This window comes from Oreochromis niloticus, linkage group LG15 (assembly GCF_001858045.2).
Source record: "Oreochromis niloticus isolate F11D_XX linkage group LG15, O_niloticus_UMD_NMBU, whole genome shotgun sequence".
In the NCBI taxonomy this organism is placed as follows: Eukaryota; Metazoa; Chordata; class Actinopteri; order Cichliformes; family Cichlidae; genus Oreochromis; species Oreochromis niloticus.
This window is the reverse complement of record NC_031980.2, coordinates 8,121,293-8,138,850: the sequence shown is the minus strand read 5'-3', so window position 1 is coordinate 8,138,850 and position 17,558 is coordinate 8,121,293. Positions and strand designations below refer to the sequence as shown.

The following is a 17,558-nucleotide window of genomic DNA, read 5'->3' as shown; positions in this document are numbered from 1 at the left end:
CCTTCTTATGAAAGCCAACCTTCCACAAGGTGGTGCAAAACAGCTTTAAACCAACATACATCTTATTGTTAGTCTGCCTGGATAGGCAGTACACTAGTATGCATTTATAACCAGCTTATTGCAGGGTGGGTAGGCAGTCATGAAATATTAAATATTTGTGATATGCTTTATTACTCGTAGGTGATTGTGATTCCATGTGCTGTTAAAGTGCGCTTTGTTAAAGCTTTTTCAGTGGTTCAGTACATTCATGTCACCTGGAGCAGTAGATGTACTAACAACCTTGTCTTTAACTTTTCAAAGAGGGGAAAAAGGTCATGTAACGATCATGATTTTGATAACAAAACCCATGTAGGTCTACAATATCATAAGGCAATAAAAACAACAAAACAAAACTTTACAAAGAAATAGAATACAAGGTAAAAACAAACAAACAAACTGACACAAAATCAAAGAACAAACACGCTAACTAAAAGCCTCCTCAACACACTTGGATCTAATTCTGGGAATTTAAAAGACCTCCATCCATGGTGACCTGAGATGTCTAATCGAGTTATAGACACTGAGAAAGTCAGACTTGTACTGGGGGCTAAAGTCACTGAGTGGTTAAAGAACTAATAGCAGGATTTTGGTGGTAAATCTGGATTAAACTGGAAGCCAATAAAATGACTCCAGTACTGGTGTAATCTTTCCATGTGCATGTCAGGACTGGCTGCTACATTCTAGATGAGTTTACGTCATCCTACTGATAATTTGGATAATACTGCACATAGAGCATTACAGTAGTCTAAGCTGCTTGATATAAATGCATCGGCTACTTTCTCAGAGTCAGTTTGAGGTAAGAATTTTCTAATTTTTCATATATTTTTAAGTGGCAGAATGCAGTTCTGGTGACCTTATTATTATGACCATCAAAGCTGAGATCGCCATCCAAAATCATGCCAAGGTTCCTGACTTGCTCATGATAAACATGAAAAAGTTTCTGTCTCTGACTGTTTGGATCAACAGCAAATATTTTTGCCTTGTCTCTGTTCAGTTCTAAGGAACAAAGAGTTTATTGATGTGTGACTTATCCCCCCGCCCCCCCCACACACACACAAACACACAAAGCTTTGTATTAGGTGTGTACTGTATTTATTCTTATTTTATTTTATTCTAATTTTTGCTTCATAACTTTTGCACTGTCCACTTCCTGCTGTGACAAAACAAATTTCCCACGTGTGGGACTAATAAAGGTTATCTTATCTTATCTTATTTTGAAATTTCTATCCGGAAGTTGACGTTAATTTAGCGCCCACTAGGAGCGGCTTTATTTTGTAAGACAGAAGCGGAAGGTGTCGTGTTTGTTACTGCTCGTTTGTGTGCGGAGGAAAGGGTTTGTCCACAAATTTTACTATTGTCCGCCTTATTTGTGTTTTGGAATAACATCACAGAAAAAGCGAAAGCGGTAGCTGGATTCTTACGATACAAACACCAGCCATTAACTTGCTTTAGACAGCTAGTCTGCTAGTTAGCATAGCTGACAACTTTTCATTCATTGCTGCCTGTGTACTCTTCTTTGTTGCTAGCTAACGGACAGACCTCTTCACAACATTAGCTAGCTGAGCAGTCGCGAAATGTCGTTACCTCTTTGTTTTGCTTACAATCCCATATTAGTGCAGTTATTAGCGCAAACACCGACTCAGTGCATGTAGTTATGTTGAATTAGTTGCCGATTAGCTAGCAACATTTCCTCAAACAAGCTTATCAGTTGCATGAGCTATAACGCAATTTATAATACAAAGCAACGGTCTATACATTAAACGTGTCTATAAGTAACGAATTATTGACGTCGAGGGTCATATTTTCCTGTTACTTTGTTGGTTATTAGTAGCAGTAGAAAGTAGCTAACGTGTTAGGCTGTATCAGTGCATCGGGAAATTAGCTGGACGCTCAGCTAAAAGAATAATATTTGACAAATTCATATTTTCTTGCAGATATCTGAGTGATTCGTGCTTTGAGACACAGTAAAGTCTTTCAAGTGGAAGAGAACACCTTGCGGGAGAGGAGATAATCAGATGGTGGTGTGCAACTGAGGTGATAACCCATCTTCCTAGCTTTTTAACAGCATTTTTACTCACACTAACATACTAAGTGGACTCATGAATGCAGCAAACACAAAATAAATATGCAAAATTCTGATATAGAGCGGGCACCGCAATACATGTTTTTATTCATGATGTAGAGCAATGCCCCTTGAAATATTTCTGATTTGAAATTTGTAAAAATATCAAATCAGAAATATTTGAAAAATGGTTTCATTTGTTTTTCTTTTGTTTTGTTTTGTTTTTAGCTCATCTTGTCTCCTTTCCCATCGGTGCAATAATGGTGAGGGGTGACATTTTTGATGAATAAGTGAGAAGAAAAACCTCTGTGGTCCTCTTGCTGCACCACACACTTCCCCATGGATTCAAGCAATGATGAGGCACTTGATATTATTATCACCAATGTGGTGGCAACCTTTCGGACCCGGTGTCACCTCAACCTCCGCACCATCGCCTTAGAAGGAACAAATGTCATCTATAAGCCAGAAGTAGGGGTAAGTGTATTGTTATTAGTGAAACTAGAGAATGCTGCGTTCATGTTAACAGTTAGAACCAGGACATGAAATTGTGACTTCTCTTTTTTGTCCTCAGAAAGTCCTGATGAAACTTCGTAAGCCTATGATAACTGCTTCAATCTGGTCTTCAGGGAAAATCATCTGCACTGGAGCAACAAGGTAGACTGACACTCATAATGCAACATGCATACACACACCTATACCTAACGAAATGTCAAATTATTTCCTTCTTTTGGCCTCAGAAGTCTTGCTACTTTATTTGTGGGGCTGTACTGCTACGTCCCCCATCATGTGCAACTAATGCACTTAGCATTTCTCTCACAGATATGAGAACTGAATTACTAGTCCCCCGAATGAAATTTAAAAGTTTTGATTTAATTTAAAAGTACTGAGAAAACTAAATACTAAATTGGTGTAACTATGTTTCAATGTATCAGCAGTCTAGAAATTTCAACAAGGTTTGAGCTGTCACTTGAGAAAGCATCACGCCAAACTCAAAAGAAATCGGTTTGGACTTGAGCAAAAGAATTGTTTATGCTCACAAAGCAGGAAATGAATATACAAAGTTATCACATGGGACATCATCAAGAAATTCAAAGAGAGCCACAGAGTACTTATACAAGTGTGGCAAAGGTAGGAAGCAAAAGATTGCAAACACTCTGGAAAGAAAAGTCGTGAGAGATGTGTCTAAAGACCAACTCCAAAGACACTAGTGACTGACTTAGCCAAGTCAAGAATTGTGGTAACAAAGAAGACGCTCGCTAGGATGCAGACCAAGAAAAGCTCTACTTCTGCAGGAGAGACATCTTAGGGCAAACTGAAGCATGCTAAGGACAACCTGGAGAAGGATTATACATACTTAAAACTAGAGATGGACCGATCCGACATAAATTACTGGATTGGATATCGGAGGGAAATAAAAAATGTAATCCGATTCATTAAATATCAAAAAAGCACCTCAAAAAACTTGCGACATGGCGTAACTCGGCTCATAACCGTAGCACGTCGGAGCAGTGTGCGTCACGTGATAGAATTTTATTTCTCTGTGCAAAGTCAAATAATATAAGCAGCCCAAGTAAAACTAGAATGTGCAGGAATAATAATTCTGTCCTCATCTGTATTTGCCCAGTTGAGAGGTTTTGATTGTAAGTATTACTCAATTAATCAAAAAGATGCTAGTTTCTGATTGTGGTTTGCATACCAAGCCATTCATTTCACTGAGTTATGCTGCCATTTATCCATTCTTTTTCTCTTTTTTTTTTAAGTGAGGATGAGGCGAAGCTCGGTGCTCGCAGGTTAGCACGCTGTCTGCAGAAACTAGGCTTCAAGGTAAGAATAATCACAGCAGCTGGTTTTGCATGGAAATACACAGTCAATCTGTTATTTGTTTAAACACCATAACCTACCTGAGTATTGTCCCAGCTATTAAGACCACAGTGTCCCCATCTTCTGATGGTTGTTACTAGCAGGATAACGCATCATGTCACAAAGCTCTAACTACCTGAAACTGCAGTTATCTACATTAAGGCCATAAAACCTAAACTGGATTTCTCCATTAATTATTGGACCTAAAAAAAAAGAAGTGTAAACTCATAAATATGTGTATTTTGTGTCTCGTATGTTTATGCTGTCTGTTCAGGTGAGGTTTTCAGCCTTCAAAGTTGTGAATGTGCTGGCAGTGTGCTCCATGCCATTTGCAGTCCATCTTATAGACTTCACGAAGAATAACCGACCCATTGCCAGGTAATGCAGTGCAATGCTGCTAAGTCACAACTGTTGCAACATTAATTAAAATCAAAGCTATCATTGTCATCATCATTATAACTATCCTGATCAAGCTGTAGCATACGTTTATCCACAGTCTTATGCTTTATGCTGTTTTCTTTGGTTCATTAGCTTCATGGTGTGATACCATATTGAAAGAAAATAGTGACAACTGTGATTTTAAGTCCTGACATGAGCAGCGATAATGTGCAAGGTGAACGGGGAATAAAAGTTTAATGTTTGCTAGTGGAGGATGACCTCTAGTGGTTAGAGCAAGCCTCACCGCATTGAGTGCAGTATCTGACACTACAGTGGAGCAAGCAGGCTGAAGAAGTCTGTGTGTGTGTGTACTGTAGTTGTTGGATTTGGATTATTGTTGTACATGCTATCTGACAGAATATAGGCTGGCATCTAAACATGCATCGTGTCCGTTACTCACAAAGCTGTAGGTATAACTTTTTCCGATGTGTACACATGTACTAAAAACCTTTTACCATTTACAGTTATGAACCTGAGCTCCACCCAGCTGCTACGTACAGGATCAAAAATCTAAAGGCGACTATACAAGTGTTCTCAACTGGCAGCCTTACAGTTACAGGTATCTCACTCCTTACGAGGCTTAACACACACAGACACATTAAGTATCTTACCCATTTTTATGTACAGCTAAGAAGGCACATTGGCTTAAGGGATTGAGGTCATGTAAAATGAAAGCATTTTATAGCTTGTTTCAATGAGGAAAGCGGTTTGTAAATAACCCAATTCCTTCAAGAATTTTACTCGAGCGAAATTGTTTTTTGTGCTTCCTTTCGTGTGGTGCGCTGTTTATCAGGCTAAAGTTGAAACCCAAGGCGGGCTCTTTTTTTTTTTTTTTTTTTTTTTTTTTTTTTTTTTTTTTTTTGTAAAGCTTCTACTCCAGTTCTGTTGTTTTTCTTTGTCCTGATATATTTTTGCTGATCTTTTTCTGCTTTCACACCATCACTGCATGGCTTAGGACCAAATGTCCAGAACGTGGCCACAGCAGTGGAGCAAGTCTACCCGCTACTGTTTGAGTGTCAGAAACCCCTCTGCAAATGAAACGATACAAGATGAAGGACTCGAGCAATTGAGTACTCAAAACGGATGAAGAAGCACCTTATCCTTGGAATTGCTTGCTTTGGTTTCATCACTATGTGGCAACAGCTACAAGCGTCTGAACTCATTCATAGGCTGGGCTTGGGATATCACACTTGTAACGTCCTAAAATGTCCTCGTTATTTTTTACAAAATTTTAACGTTGTTGTGGAGTTGTTGGGATCTTGTGATTTTAACAGCCTAAACCTGCAAATGTCTTCCAAACTTAATATCCTTCAGCAGACACTCATCCTCCTCACCTGACAGTGAAGAGGCAGGAAATTATTTGCTCTAGCTTATTTGCTTTTGGATGTCTCTGCATGGACACTTAAAGACCATTTTAAAACTATTTAAGATTTAGCGGTAACCACTGCTAATATGTATGTTAAGACCAACACGCCTCAACTCTAAAACTATACATATATCTATAAATATATATATATGAAGTCGTCCCATTTTCCACTTCCTTTGGAAAAACCGCCGTCCAAGGTTTGTAAAAGTCTTGCACAGGTACTCTGTATTACCCGTGTTATTGCTAAAGGAGAAAAACAGCAGACAGAGAAGTGGAATATTATGAGTGTACACAATGTAAGAGCAGGCCGATATGCAGAAACACATCCACTTACAACTTAAACACACCTCAGATTTACTTCCTTTTGTTCACAATAAGGCACATTTCATTTCTTGTTGTTTCTTAATAGTTTTAAGAACATTTTGCAAATATGCTTGATGTATTTTAATGTTTTGACATGTTGAACAATTCTCAAAGGTTAAGAATATTTTCAGTCTTCAAGTGACGAGTTAAGCTGTTCATTGAACACAGCTACTTGTTAGACAATATTGAGGAGATTTTTATTAGCAGAGGATTAAGCAATCGTTAAAACACTGTCCACAATTGCCAGTATACACACAAACAAAGTAGCAAAAACATAACATGAAAAAGTAACTGACTCATAATTACAAAAGCAGCCACTCTGTGGAGTCGTACAAAGTTGTATGGCAGCACTAACACTTGTCGAAAAGGTTTCGTAATACATTCATGTGAATTCTTGCGGCAACCATGAGTGTTCGGACAGGCATAAATGCAACATGTATGTATGTATGTATATAAATGCATCTGATAGGAAAAACGTTGATTAAAAGCTTAGACATGCTGTTTAAATGTGTGTATGATGGAGTACTTTTTGAACTAGTGTCAACTGAAAATTTGTGGCACTTGAATTTTTGTATTTTGTATAAAAAAAAATAAAAGTGAACAGGCTACCACTGGCCTACTGTGTGGTGTGTTTGCTCCCCTTTGCACGACATTGTTTTTGTGCGTGTGACCATATCCCGAGTACATGTGGAGAAGGCACTTCCCAGTTGATTTGTTTTTTTCCCCTAGAATGTCTTCTATACTGTCATTGACGACTGAGATTTCCATGTCAGGCTTTGCAAACACACGTTGCAACATTTAAAAGGTGATGCAAGTCAAAGTACAGGTTATAAAATGTAAATGTTTTACTCGTGCATAGGGCATCCGCTATAGAATTTGTATTCTTAAACTCATTACAGCATCATACTAATAGAAAATAAAAGAAGAAATCACAGTCTTTATCACAATTCATACCAAACATGGCTCCTGAACCTCATGAGTTGCTTTTCTTCTCTGATTCTTTTTAGACATTCAGTAGCCAGCCAGCAGCTAGCTGTGTGTTCCCATAAAATGCAAATGAAGAGACAAAGGGTTCCTTCCATATTTCATGTGGGTTGGAACACATCCACTAACATAACTGGTATGACTGGTTTGACCCTTGTGTACCACGTTAAATATGACAGAGGGCACCAATAAAATGAAACTGTGCTTAGGAATGAGCTTGCCCTCCTACAAAGAACAAGTACCAGTTTGGGCTATTAGTGTTTGATTTTAGTGAGTATAATGCCCGATTTACTAGATTAATTTTTTTTTACTCAAAACTGAGAAAAAAAATGTAAAAACTGATGGAAATCTGAGAAAAAGATTTTCTTTTTCTTGAATATAACAATACTAGAACCTAATACTAGCTATGCTCATTTAAAAAAATCAAAGGCTCCATGATGGAGTCACATGTGTGCATCATCATCATCATCATCATCGTCAAGAACCAGCTGTAACTACAGCCAATATAGCAACGTAGATGAGATATATGGATATTTTTGATTGTATATTGTCTTGATCGTTGCTCTTGACTCTCAGGTCAGCTGTTGTGTTGAGGTGTGTTTAAGTAGTCAGATGTTTGCTGGACTCTGTAGGTTTGCTGTCCCTGATCAGACTCTCTTGAGGTTGAACCGGCCTGGAAAGTCTCACCTTAAAAGTCTTCCTGTTAAACAGGGAGTGGAGAAACAGAAGGTAAAAATCAGCTTCACGAACCAGTTTACTAGATGTTGATGGCGTAGACGTCGAATGTTACCACTCACTTCTTAGCCAGCTCTTTTGATATCTCCTCCAGTGTGCGACCTTTGGTGTCAGGGACAAAGAGGATGACGAATACCAGCAGAACAAAGCTCATGGTGGAGTACAGGAACATAACATTGGGCACACCAATGTTTTCTTTAAAAAAAAAAAAAAGAAACAGTTAATATAATCCAATACTTGCTGCATAAGCAACCCTGTTTCCCAAAAAATTGAGACATTATGTAAAAAAAATATAAAATAAATAAGAAATGATTTGCAAATCTTCCAAATTTAATTTAAAAAGGCCAAATGTTGATACTGATGAATTTTATACGTATGTTCATTTTCCTTCAATAGACCAACAACACATCAAGCTATACACCACCATCTTGCTATGAAAGCTGGGATAGCAATTAAGTTGCATGATTGCCCATGACGTTCAGGCAGCAGCATATTAAAAGCAAAAACTGAAATTTGCTCCTTGAGTTCAGGAATCTGTAAGGTCATACGAGTGCATTACAATATATTGCCATTGCCAAACCACATGTAAACAAAAATCCTCAAACAGTATAGCGCAGTAAGTAAGCTGATAAAACACAAATGTTTGACTGTTTGTGTTACCATACCAACACTACTTCTCACACACTAAATAGTGCTACTACACCTCTGAGTTTTCCCTTTTTTTAATTAAATATTTACCTGCCAGACTTACAGACTGACTTACTTAAGGAGACAAAAGGGTCATAATTTGCAAGTTGCAGCAGTAATTAGAGTTTGGAACTTGCCCTTTAGCATGAATGGTAGGACTGGTTTGAGCTTTGTTTGTGTAGCTACCCTACATGACATGACAGGGAGCAGTATTTCAATTATGCTATGCTTATTTCGAAAAGATAAGGTCAACCAATACACATACCGCATTGTTACAACAGTATGACTAAAAAGTAAAAAAAAAAAACAGGAGCTAAACTAGCTTCCTGCAGTGCAGACTTGTCAATCATAAAAAAAAAAACCACACAAACATTTGGCATATTAGGAAACTAGAGCAACAAGTCTGCAATTGCTTTGAACTTTTCTCATTTTTTACATTTGGGCAACACAGCAATGCACTGGTTACGCTCATAGTAAGTTTTCTCATTTAAAAACTTCTGGATGCTTCTGTCTCTTTCCACAAGATTAACGATTTAAAGTCACAAGTATGAATATAAAAGTGTGGGTTTGTCTGTTTTCTGATATAATGAGAATTTGTCTAGAGTTTACCCTGCCTCTTTCTGTATGATGACTATGTATTTTTATTTTTACATGTTACTAATACAGGAATATTTAAAATATAGCTACATAACCTAGTTTAGGTCCACTATATAGGCAAATGTTTGGCAAACAATGCCAACCAGGTGCTAAAATAAAGAGATGCCAAAATGTGAACACTGACTAATTGGATTAGGTGTGGTCTTGGGCTTGACCTTGGCAGTTCTGTTGGAGGATAGTAAAATTAATTAATTATTAAAATTAATATGATTATCACTTGTCAAACAGAAACTCTGCGTTAATCTACACAGAGTTTCTGTGAATTCTTGCACTAGTTTAAACATGTCTGATGCAAATACATGTTAGTGTAGGCTCTCAGTCGTTCAGGCCATGGTAGTCTAAGGAGCTTGGAAAGGAAAGCCATTAGACTTTAAGTTCAAGTCTTTAAGTTTCTTAAAGATGTTTCACTTCTCATCCAAGAAACCTGTTCAGTTCTAAAACCAAATGGTTGAGAGTCCCAGGTATTTAAACCCAGCTAGAAATTTCTGTTGGGTTTGTTGATTGATCATGTGTCTCACCACATGAGGCAAGGTATGAAAAAAGGTGTGGCTCATTATCACCAGAGGTTTTAGGTGAAACCATTGTGAGACCCAATGAGATCACCTGATGTAAGATGTGAGTGGGGGTTGAGGCACCAGGGAAAGGATCTCAATGCGGCATTGTAGGTGGCAGAGACTTGTAAATTATAAGTAATAGAGTACTCACCCGTGATGGTGAGGAAGGTCATGGAGATCAGCAGATTTGTGGCCCAGTTTACAGCTGACACCACCGATACAGCTCTACCTCTGACTCCCATCGGAAAGATCTCACTGAGAACGACGTACACCACTAAAAAGAGATAAAAGACAAAAAAAAGAGGGGTATAAGAAATTCAGTCTAACTCGTTTTATTTATATAGCACTACAAGGATTAACACTGAGAAGGAATGACCTGCTGCTGGATGCCAAAAAATATAAGTGTAGCAAAATGCTCACACATGGAAGACTGTATATAACCATTCCCTTAACCATTTAAGGTTAATGAGAGTTAATGAACTCTCACTGTCTTACCATAAACTGACTATATTTGCTTTCCATCTCAGATTTTTGAAACCAGATGTCATGATCATTCATTAATTCAAACTGTAATAAGAGTAAAAACTTGACTTGAGCCCAGGAATGTGTTTTTACTAATGCCGAAAACATTGGATTAACTTTCCATACACTTCTACATAACAGGAAGTGGTTTTTGCAACCACAGAAGTCCTCCCCTGCTGGCCGTTAGAAAAAATGCATGCTTGAGGCAAATGAGTTAGCTTCACTTTTCAGACTCAGACGCAATGTCCATCTTATATGTCCAGTCTCTAGATAAATACAGAGACACTGCATGTGTATGTGAACCATAATGTACGGGTACTTACTTGGTCCAAGACTAATTGAGAAGGCTGCCACATACATCAGCAGGCTGATCAATGACGCCCACTTCAGTGAGGAAGAAACTTCAACATGAGTCCTTCCTCCTACTGATTCCCACACTGCATCATTCTCTGTTTTGAGCCCCTCCACCTGTTCACTGTTCCACTGGTTTTCGAGGTGGGTAGACAAAGTGCCACTATTCTCAAAGTCTGTGAAGGTTTCGTTTAAATCCCATGGCATATAAGTATTGTTTAGAGGGCTTTGGCTATTGCACAGGCTTGTGAGGTGAGTGTGACTTTGTAGAGTCAATGTACCGAGGGCAGCCAGCGACAATCCCATAGCGACAGCACCCACACACAAAAAGCTCTTGGGTCCCAAACGGTCGACCAGCAACACGGCAGGGATGGTACCGACTACTTTTACGACTCCGAACCCCGTGGAGGCCAGGGTTGCTGCAGCATCACTGTTGAAGCCAACGCTGCGGAGAAGTGGTGAAGCATAGGAAAGAATGTTGGGCTGTCCAGTAGCCTGCTGGAGGAAGACTAAGGCCACACCTATTAGGAGCCGTGAACGCAGGTTAGCTTTGGCACTGAAGAGCTCCAAGAAGCTATGCTCTGATTCTTCTTTCAGTCCAACCTGGATATCCCTGAGCTCCACTTCCACACGCTCCTTACTTGCGCCTCTCATTCTGGCCAGCACTTTTTTCGCCCGCTCCACTTTGCCCTGAGCAACGAGGAAGCGTGGACTGGGTGGGAGGAATATGAGCGCACCTATTTGCAGGAGTGCTGGAGGAATTACTAGTCCAAATGTATAGACCCAGCCATGAGGTACGGTAGCAAAGGCGTAACTACAACCGAATCCCAGCATTACACCGACAACCAACATCAACTCGTACAGCGTCACCAGCAGACCCCTCCTCTCCCTCGGTGAGATCTCTGCAATGTACAAACAAGCTGCTGTCCCTGAAAGAGATGTTCCCATGCCCACAATTACACGGCCAAGTGTCAGTGCAACAAAAGAAGCCACAGCGATGAGCACAACGGTGCCGCCAACTACTAGAACAGCACTCAGGAGCAAAGAGCAGCGTCGGCCGTAGCGATCTAAAAATGTTCCTCCGGCCAGGCAGACGAGGAGTGCACCGAGCAGGTGGGAGCTGACCAGCAGTTCCTGTTCCCTGCAGGAGAGAGAGAGGAGGCCCCGCAGCTGCAGCAGGACACCAGAGGTCAGGCCCATTTCGTAGCCCAACATCAGGCCGCTCAGAGAGGCCGCTATGGCTGCAACCACCACCAGCCAGCTGCAGCCTGCAGAAAAGGACAGAAATACAGAGAACACAGTGAGAGAATGTATCTTAAGATGACAGCTATACTGAATTAAACTCCAAGTGCAAGTTTCCAATCTCCTAGCTTCACTTTTTGTCCCAAAAAAACAAGACCAAGATTGTAGGTTAACCCAGCAAGTGGGCCTAGTTTTACTGCATTGTGTTTTTCGAACATTATCAGTAATACAGACAAATACAGAGAAAGGGTTGTGGGCTAATAAGGAAAGAGGTGCGTCTAGAGTATCCAGGTCCCCCTGTCCCACATTCTGTGAGAAAGTTCCACATTTGGACTGGCTCAAGTCAATGCTGCTCAACAGGGAAAATGGCATGTAAGAATGAAGTCACAATGCCTTTTTTGGCCTTGGTAACGTGTCCCAACATCATCCCTGTTCAGGGTAGGTGGGATCCATCACAAGGCTAACAAACAGTCATTTACACTCACACCTACAGTCAGACACACATCACTTTGGAGTTTCAACATACAAAGCCAGATGTTTCCTGTACAGGTGCTAATCACTGCACCCCCATGTCATCGCCAGAAACAGCCATTTAGTTTAGAATGGAGGAACAGGTTGAACCTTATTTGATTGGCCACAAAACGGACTCTGCCCCAGGTAAAATGCTTTTACAACATGTTACCCAATTCCTAAAACAGCTTCCAGAAAACGCGTATCTGCCTGTAGACCGGATAAGATTAAAAGTTTTTAAATAGCTATTGACTACAATTAAGTAACTCAAAGGATTAAAAACTCACTTAAGGTGATCTGATAACATCTACTGTTTTCTTATGTAAGCACACAGTGCTGTGGCTTAATTTATTAAAGTTACAGTGTGTAAAATTTTATCACTAGATGTCTGTAGACTGTAGACTGCAATCAACTGAAATGTTTTCCTATCCCTCCCAATTCAAGTCCACGATCCTTGCTATGGTGGCCACAACAGGAAAAATGTCTCTGACTGACTTCAGTTGTAGTGAGTGTGAATGTAACATTGTTGGATTCGGACACTTAGCAAATAAACTCTCATACAATGTGTGAATGTAATCAAACTGTTTGTCAGAGGGAATGTGAGATACTAATGCTAGCTTATATCCATCAGTTGTTGTTAGAGACGGAGGTGTAATCGTGTTAGGCTGTCCTGCCTAAGCACAATTAGAAGGGACGACCACTGTATTTAGTGTGGTGGAATGACATGGCTGCTTCCACAAACCGACATCTGTTTCTTTGTATTTTTAATGTATTAATTCTAAGTTTTTGCGAATGTATCAATTTATAATTTATACATAATTAGGAGACATGATTATACACTTACCTATGTATGTTAGTGAGTACAATATTCTTTTTTTCTATTAAACAGATTAAAAAAAGACTATCTTTAACAAAACCTCATGAGAATTTTATGTATACTTGGTACTATTCCTTAAGCAGCTACCGCTTGTCCTTTTTATTTGGTGGTTATGTCCAATTACAAAGACTACTAGGAAATATTAACATCTTGAACTAGTATGTCCTAGACATGTTTGATTTGAAAAAGGTTTACTTGCAAACTAATAAATAGTTAAACATTTTAAATGTAAAAAATAACTTTATTCGAGAATGGATACCATGTTCTTAATACTGCTTTGTTGTGCCTCACGTTTAAACAGCAATACAAAAAACTTGTATGGATCAGAATCAGAGTGTTGTAATATGTTCTTGTTTATGACTTGTCAAGCTCATATGCAGGATTAAGCACTTGGTAAACAGAGTGTGGAGGGGCAGTAGATGATATTGCGTAAGCTAATGCGGTACTGTGTCCGTTCACCTTCCACAACAAAAAAAACTCTTAAGTAACAAATATTCAATCAAGTCAGGGTTTACGAAGAGTCCTCAGAAGGTTCACCCGACCATGAAGTCACTTTATTAGTGCTGACTGTGTGGAATTAGTGGTCAAGGATCAGAAGAAGAATGAAGCAATCTGGTAAGCCTGTGTGTTTGTGAACATGTGCTAGGAGTGCTTCACGTTGACTAATAGATTATTGTTACAGATGAAAGGGGAAGAAGATGACCTTAGCATTATCTTACATAATGCATCATTAGTTATAACACATTAGGTGATAATATCCCTGCACCTGTTATTAACTGTACCTTCTAAAGCTATAAACATAAATGTGTATCTAAGAACCACGTTAGTGAGAGCTTTTATTATGATTACATATGATTTTATTACACACGATTCAAGGAAATCTGACACAGCTGCAAACTATTTAATGCTTAAGTTTGCTTTGACAGTTCAGCTGCAACCCCCCATAACCCCAGCACTCAGCCCCATATCAGTCATTTCCATTAAATGGCTGTCTAATAATAGGATTTTATGTCATTTGTTAGCATGTCACAGCCTGTGATACCTTAACTCAAAATTCACAGTGGCGCACTTGCTGTACTGTTCTGGAAAACAGCCCCACTTTTTTTTAATTTGTAAGCTGTGACATTCTCACACACTGTTTGAAACATTTATTTCCAACCATGTGCTGGCCTACCTTAGACACACAAACAGACGTTTACTGTGGCTGGAGGGTCCACCACTGGGAAATGTTTTTTGGCCTACCGTGACCTGTTAGCTGTCCTTATCTGACTACCAATGAAGTCCATGTACAGCAGAGCCAGTGCAGTGAAAGCAAAGTGTTTGTTTCTGCATCCAGGTCAAGTGCAAGCCTGGCAGTACCACACTTCAGTATCTGCGGTACTATTTTGCACAGTTTTGCTGATTAAAAACTGGAGGATTAAAATAGTACACACAAGCAGATTTTAAGACACACATGGATGTAATGTACACTATTTACCTCAGAGAAAACAACCCCACTATTTACACAGCCAGTTAGCCTGACTTCTGTATTCAGCACGATAAGTATCTGATTATCATAAAATGTACTCTTTCCAACATGTAGTTAAGGCAAATAGCAAGGTGACTGATGTTTTTCCAAACAGTGGGTGGGCATTATGTGAAGAATCTGTGTCACATTTTTGGCACATAAGTACATCGTGACTGAGACACAAGAAATCAGACATCAGCACCTTTTGGCTTAACCACAAATCACTGTTCGAAAAGCTCAGCTCCTCATTCCTGCAATTCATTAAACTATTCTAAGAAGCGGGTTTGTTGAGTTATCTGGATGCTGAGCTAAACCTAGCTCCTGATCGATGCTAATTATTACTTGTAGAATCAATATATCTCAGTTTAGTCACTAATATTTCTAACATGTAGTTTAGTCACATATGAAGCTGACTGGGTTATGTTTTTAACATCATGGATGGATACTTTTGAAGAGTCTGTGCAACGTTTTTGCTATTGTGCAACCAAGGTCAGCATGACGAGGACTCAAGCATAAAAAGCTGTCATAAACATGTTTTGGCTTAATCATAAATGAGTGTTTGAGAAACAGCTAATGTGAAGAAGTTGCTCATGCAGCAAATGCCTTTGTTTTGCTTCAGCTTAATAATCATAAGATTCATGTATCCATTCTAAGAAGCAGGTTTGCAGAGTTTTCCAGATATTGAGCCAAATTATTACATCTCAGTTCCACAACTAGACATGATTCCTTGAGCAATCATCTACATCTTCTTTATCTAAGGGACAGCCAACACTTTCACTATATGCATTCTTAGGGATTTAAATGTTTAGCAATGTTCAGCAGAGAATCCCTTTTTTTAAAACCCTATTTAGACTTTTAAATGACGCAACATATCAGCTCTAAACGGAACACGCACATGCACACTTTTAAACCTCACAAAAGACAACATCGGTGGCTGTTCATACCTGGTTCTCTGGGTGAGGTCAGTTTTTGGTTCTCAGCTGAGGGGTTGCTTGGGAGGTAAGAGGTCATCCTCTTGGTTTCGCTGCTGGACTCCATCATTAACCGCCACTAACAATAGACCTAAAAACAAGTACAAACCAGCGTATTTAAACAAACAAATCATTGTGCAAAGGCAAGAAAAAATACAGCAGATATTACTCACGTTGCACAAGGACAGATACATGATACTCTAATTGACATCAACATCCCAGGCATCATTATAAAATATCTATTATATAGTAACATGAACTGATCCAGACAGAAAACGAAACATAACTAATCATCAAACAGCATCCCGAGTCCCGAATCAGCTGATGCCTCTTTGTGGCTCTGGCTGGGCACACGCAGGTTTCCATATGAAAGCCCTGTCATACATACCAGCTGTGTGAAGCTCACCACGGACAGCTGCAGCTGGATCTGTAAGAAAAGGGCTGACGACTGTGTGGCATATATTTGTTTAAAGCTGCAAGTGTTGCACGTGTTTTTTCAAAAGCTCTGGAAATGGCTATAGAAACTGTGCTCTCTCCTTTACCTGTGACCAGATACTGCAATGTGATCAATGCTACTTCAACGTTGCAACAGATCACTGTTATAATTAGTGACACTACAGACAAAGTCCACGACCGCGTGTTTTTCTGCTTCTTTCATATATAAGAGTTGAGCTAAACCCTTGCAGTGCACTTCTGTAGAGGCTAGACAGCACTGAGCACCAGGAATCACAGACGTCTTTAGTGCAAAAGCCCACGGCGCTCAAATACGGGCGTGTTTACGTGCAAACAAACCGTTTTTGCTACCTAAAAGTTTCTTTGAGCACACATTTAGGTTGTAATGACAGCCGAGTGCAGTGACATTCTTCCTACCTGGCGCCACAGGCTTTGTTTCTGCTGTTGGCCTATGCCCGAGTCTGTCAGTCCATTCGTTCTCGTGTCCACAGCTTCGCCGCTCACACTTCCAGTGTGCCCCGACTCCTCTTTCGCTCGTGTTACTGCACACACTCGGCATGTTTTTGTTCAAGTATTTGCTTAACCCCGCCCACATATTCCCGGCACTACCAATAGAAAAGTCTCCTTAGCCTTGGACCTCCTATCGTGACCTCTTATTGGGCCAAAGTGTATCTCCATGTGCCCCTCCTAATGAATAATGCACACCCGAGTTTCTGATCTTTCTTTGATATGACTTCCAGCTGTAATCACAGATAAATATGATGTAGTGATTTCAGCTGTGATTTCTACTATAAAGCAGGCTATAAAAAAAATGCACCTGTATCAATAATGCTCAGTCACTCATAAAGGCACTGGACGCATGTGACAACAAGCAGCCCGGCCACCTGCTGTTTACTGAGTTTCCCATGCCCTTTTTCTTCGACTGCTTCAGTCACACCTGCCGCTCTTACTTCACAGATGACAGAATGTGGCCTAACATGCCTGGGGAGCTCTGTTTGTGCTTGGCCTACTTTCACTGATATGTATTTAGATGTTCCGACCTATATGATCCAGTTTGACCTTGTTTAAAACACCGTCATCTGATCCTCTTAGAAGTTTGCCAAAGGTGTGCACACATGCCTGCGCTCATAACCCATGACAATATTTGAGTCAGCAAATACTGGACTTGTCATAACGTCTATTGAAAAGGGGAATATTTCTTATAAATAGATAGAAAAGAATGTACCGTCTCATTTCCCGAGGTGCGTAATTTAACCAGTTATCTGATCATGTAACCCCGGAATGTCAAATATATGGCCCGGGAACCAGAAGCAGCCTTGCGAAGACTGCAATCCGGCCCAAGGGGTGGCTTTGGAAAATATGATGGACAGCATATGTTTT

General features: G+C 39.8%; 2 protein-coding genes across 3 annotated transcripts; one reads left to right on the top strand and one right to left on the bottom strand.

The window, feature by feature from the left end:
* Positions 1-1,275: 1,275 nt before the first annotated feature.
* tbpl1 (TBP-like 1) lies at positions 1,276-6,603 on the top strand. Of its 2 annotated transcripts, none has more exons than XM_003440722.5 (8): positions 1,276-1,372; positions 1,974-2,073; positions 2,330-2,575; positions 2,673-2,755; positions 3,862-3,925; positions 4,236-4,339; positions 4,864-4,958; positions 5,355-6,603. In XM_003440722.5, the coding sequence occupies exons 3-8, from the start codon at positions 2,441-2,443 to the stop codon at positions 5,435-5,437; spliced, it is 564 nt and encodes a 187-aa protein (XP_003440770.1). In that variant the 5' UTR covers positions 1,276-1,372; positions 1,974-2,073; positions 2,330-2,440; the 3' UTR covers positions 5,438-6,603. The 2 variants fall into 2 exon arrangements, with proteins under 2 accessions (XP_003440770.1, XP_005449622.1); XM_005449565.4 differs by having other exon boundaries at positions 1,342-1,444.
* slc2a12 (solute carrier family 2 member 12) lies at positions 6,309-16,729 on the bottom strand. Its single transcript, XM_003440723.3, has 6 exons — positions 16,596-16,729; positions 15,699-15,816; positions 10,591-11,886; positions 9,897-10,019; positions 7,910-8,042; positions 6,309-7,812 (listed from the first exon to the last, which is right to left on the bottom strand). Exons 2-6 carry the CDS (start codon positions 15,793-15,795, stop codon positions 7,713-7,715), a joined length of 1,749 nt encoding a protein of 582 aa, XP_003440771.2. The 5' UTR covers positions 15,796-15,816; positions 16,596-16,729; the 3' UTR covers positions 6,309-7,712.
* Positions 16,730-17,558: the final 829 nt, after the last annotated feature.

Excerpts from the sequence above, each read along its gene's own strand:
- tbpl1 (XM_003440722.5), top strand. The coding sequence starts at position 2,441 with ATGGATTCAAGCAATGATGAGGCACTTGATATTATTATCACCAATGTG. Across the intron at positions 2,756-3,861 it reads ATCTGCACTGGAGCAACAAG|TGAGGATGAGGCGAAGCTCG; the intron begins GTAGACTGACAC and ends TTTTTTTTTAAG. Across the intron at positions 4,340-4,863 it reads AATAACCGACCCATTGCCAG|TTATGAACCTGAGCTCCACC; the intron begins GTAATGCAGTGC and ends TACCATTTACAG.
- slc2a12 (XM_003440723.3), bottom strand. The coding sequence starts at position 15,795 with ATGATGGAGTCCAGCAGCGAAACCAAGAGGATGACCTCTTACCTCCCA. Across the intron at positions 10,020-10,590 it reads CTCAATTAGTCTTGGACCAA|TGGTGTACGTCGTTCTCAGT; the intron begins GTAAGTACCCGT and ends ATCTCTTTTTAG. Across the intron at positions 8,043-9,896 it reads GACCTTCCTCACCATCACGG|AAAACATTGGTGTGCCCAAT; the intron begins GTGAGTACTCTA and ends TTTTTTTTAAAG.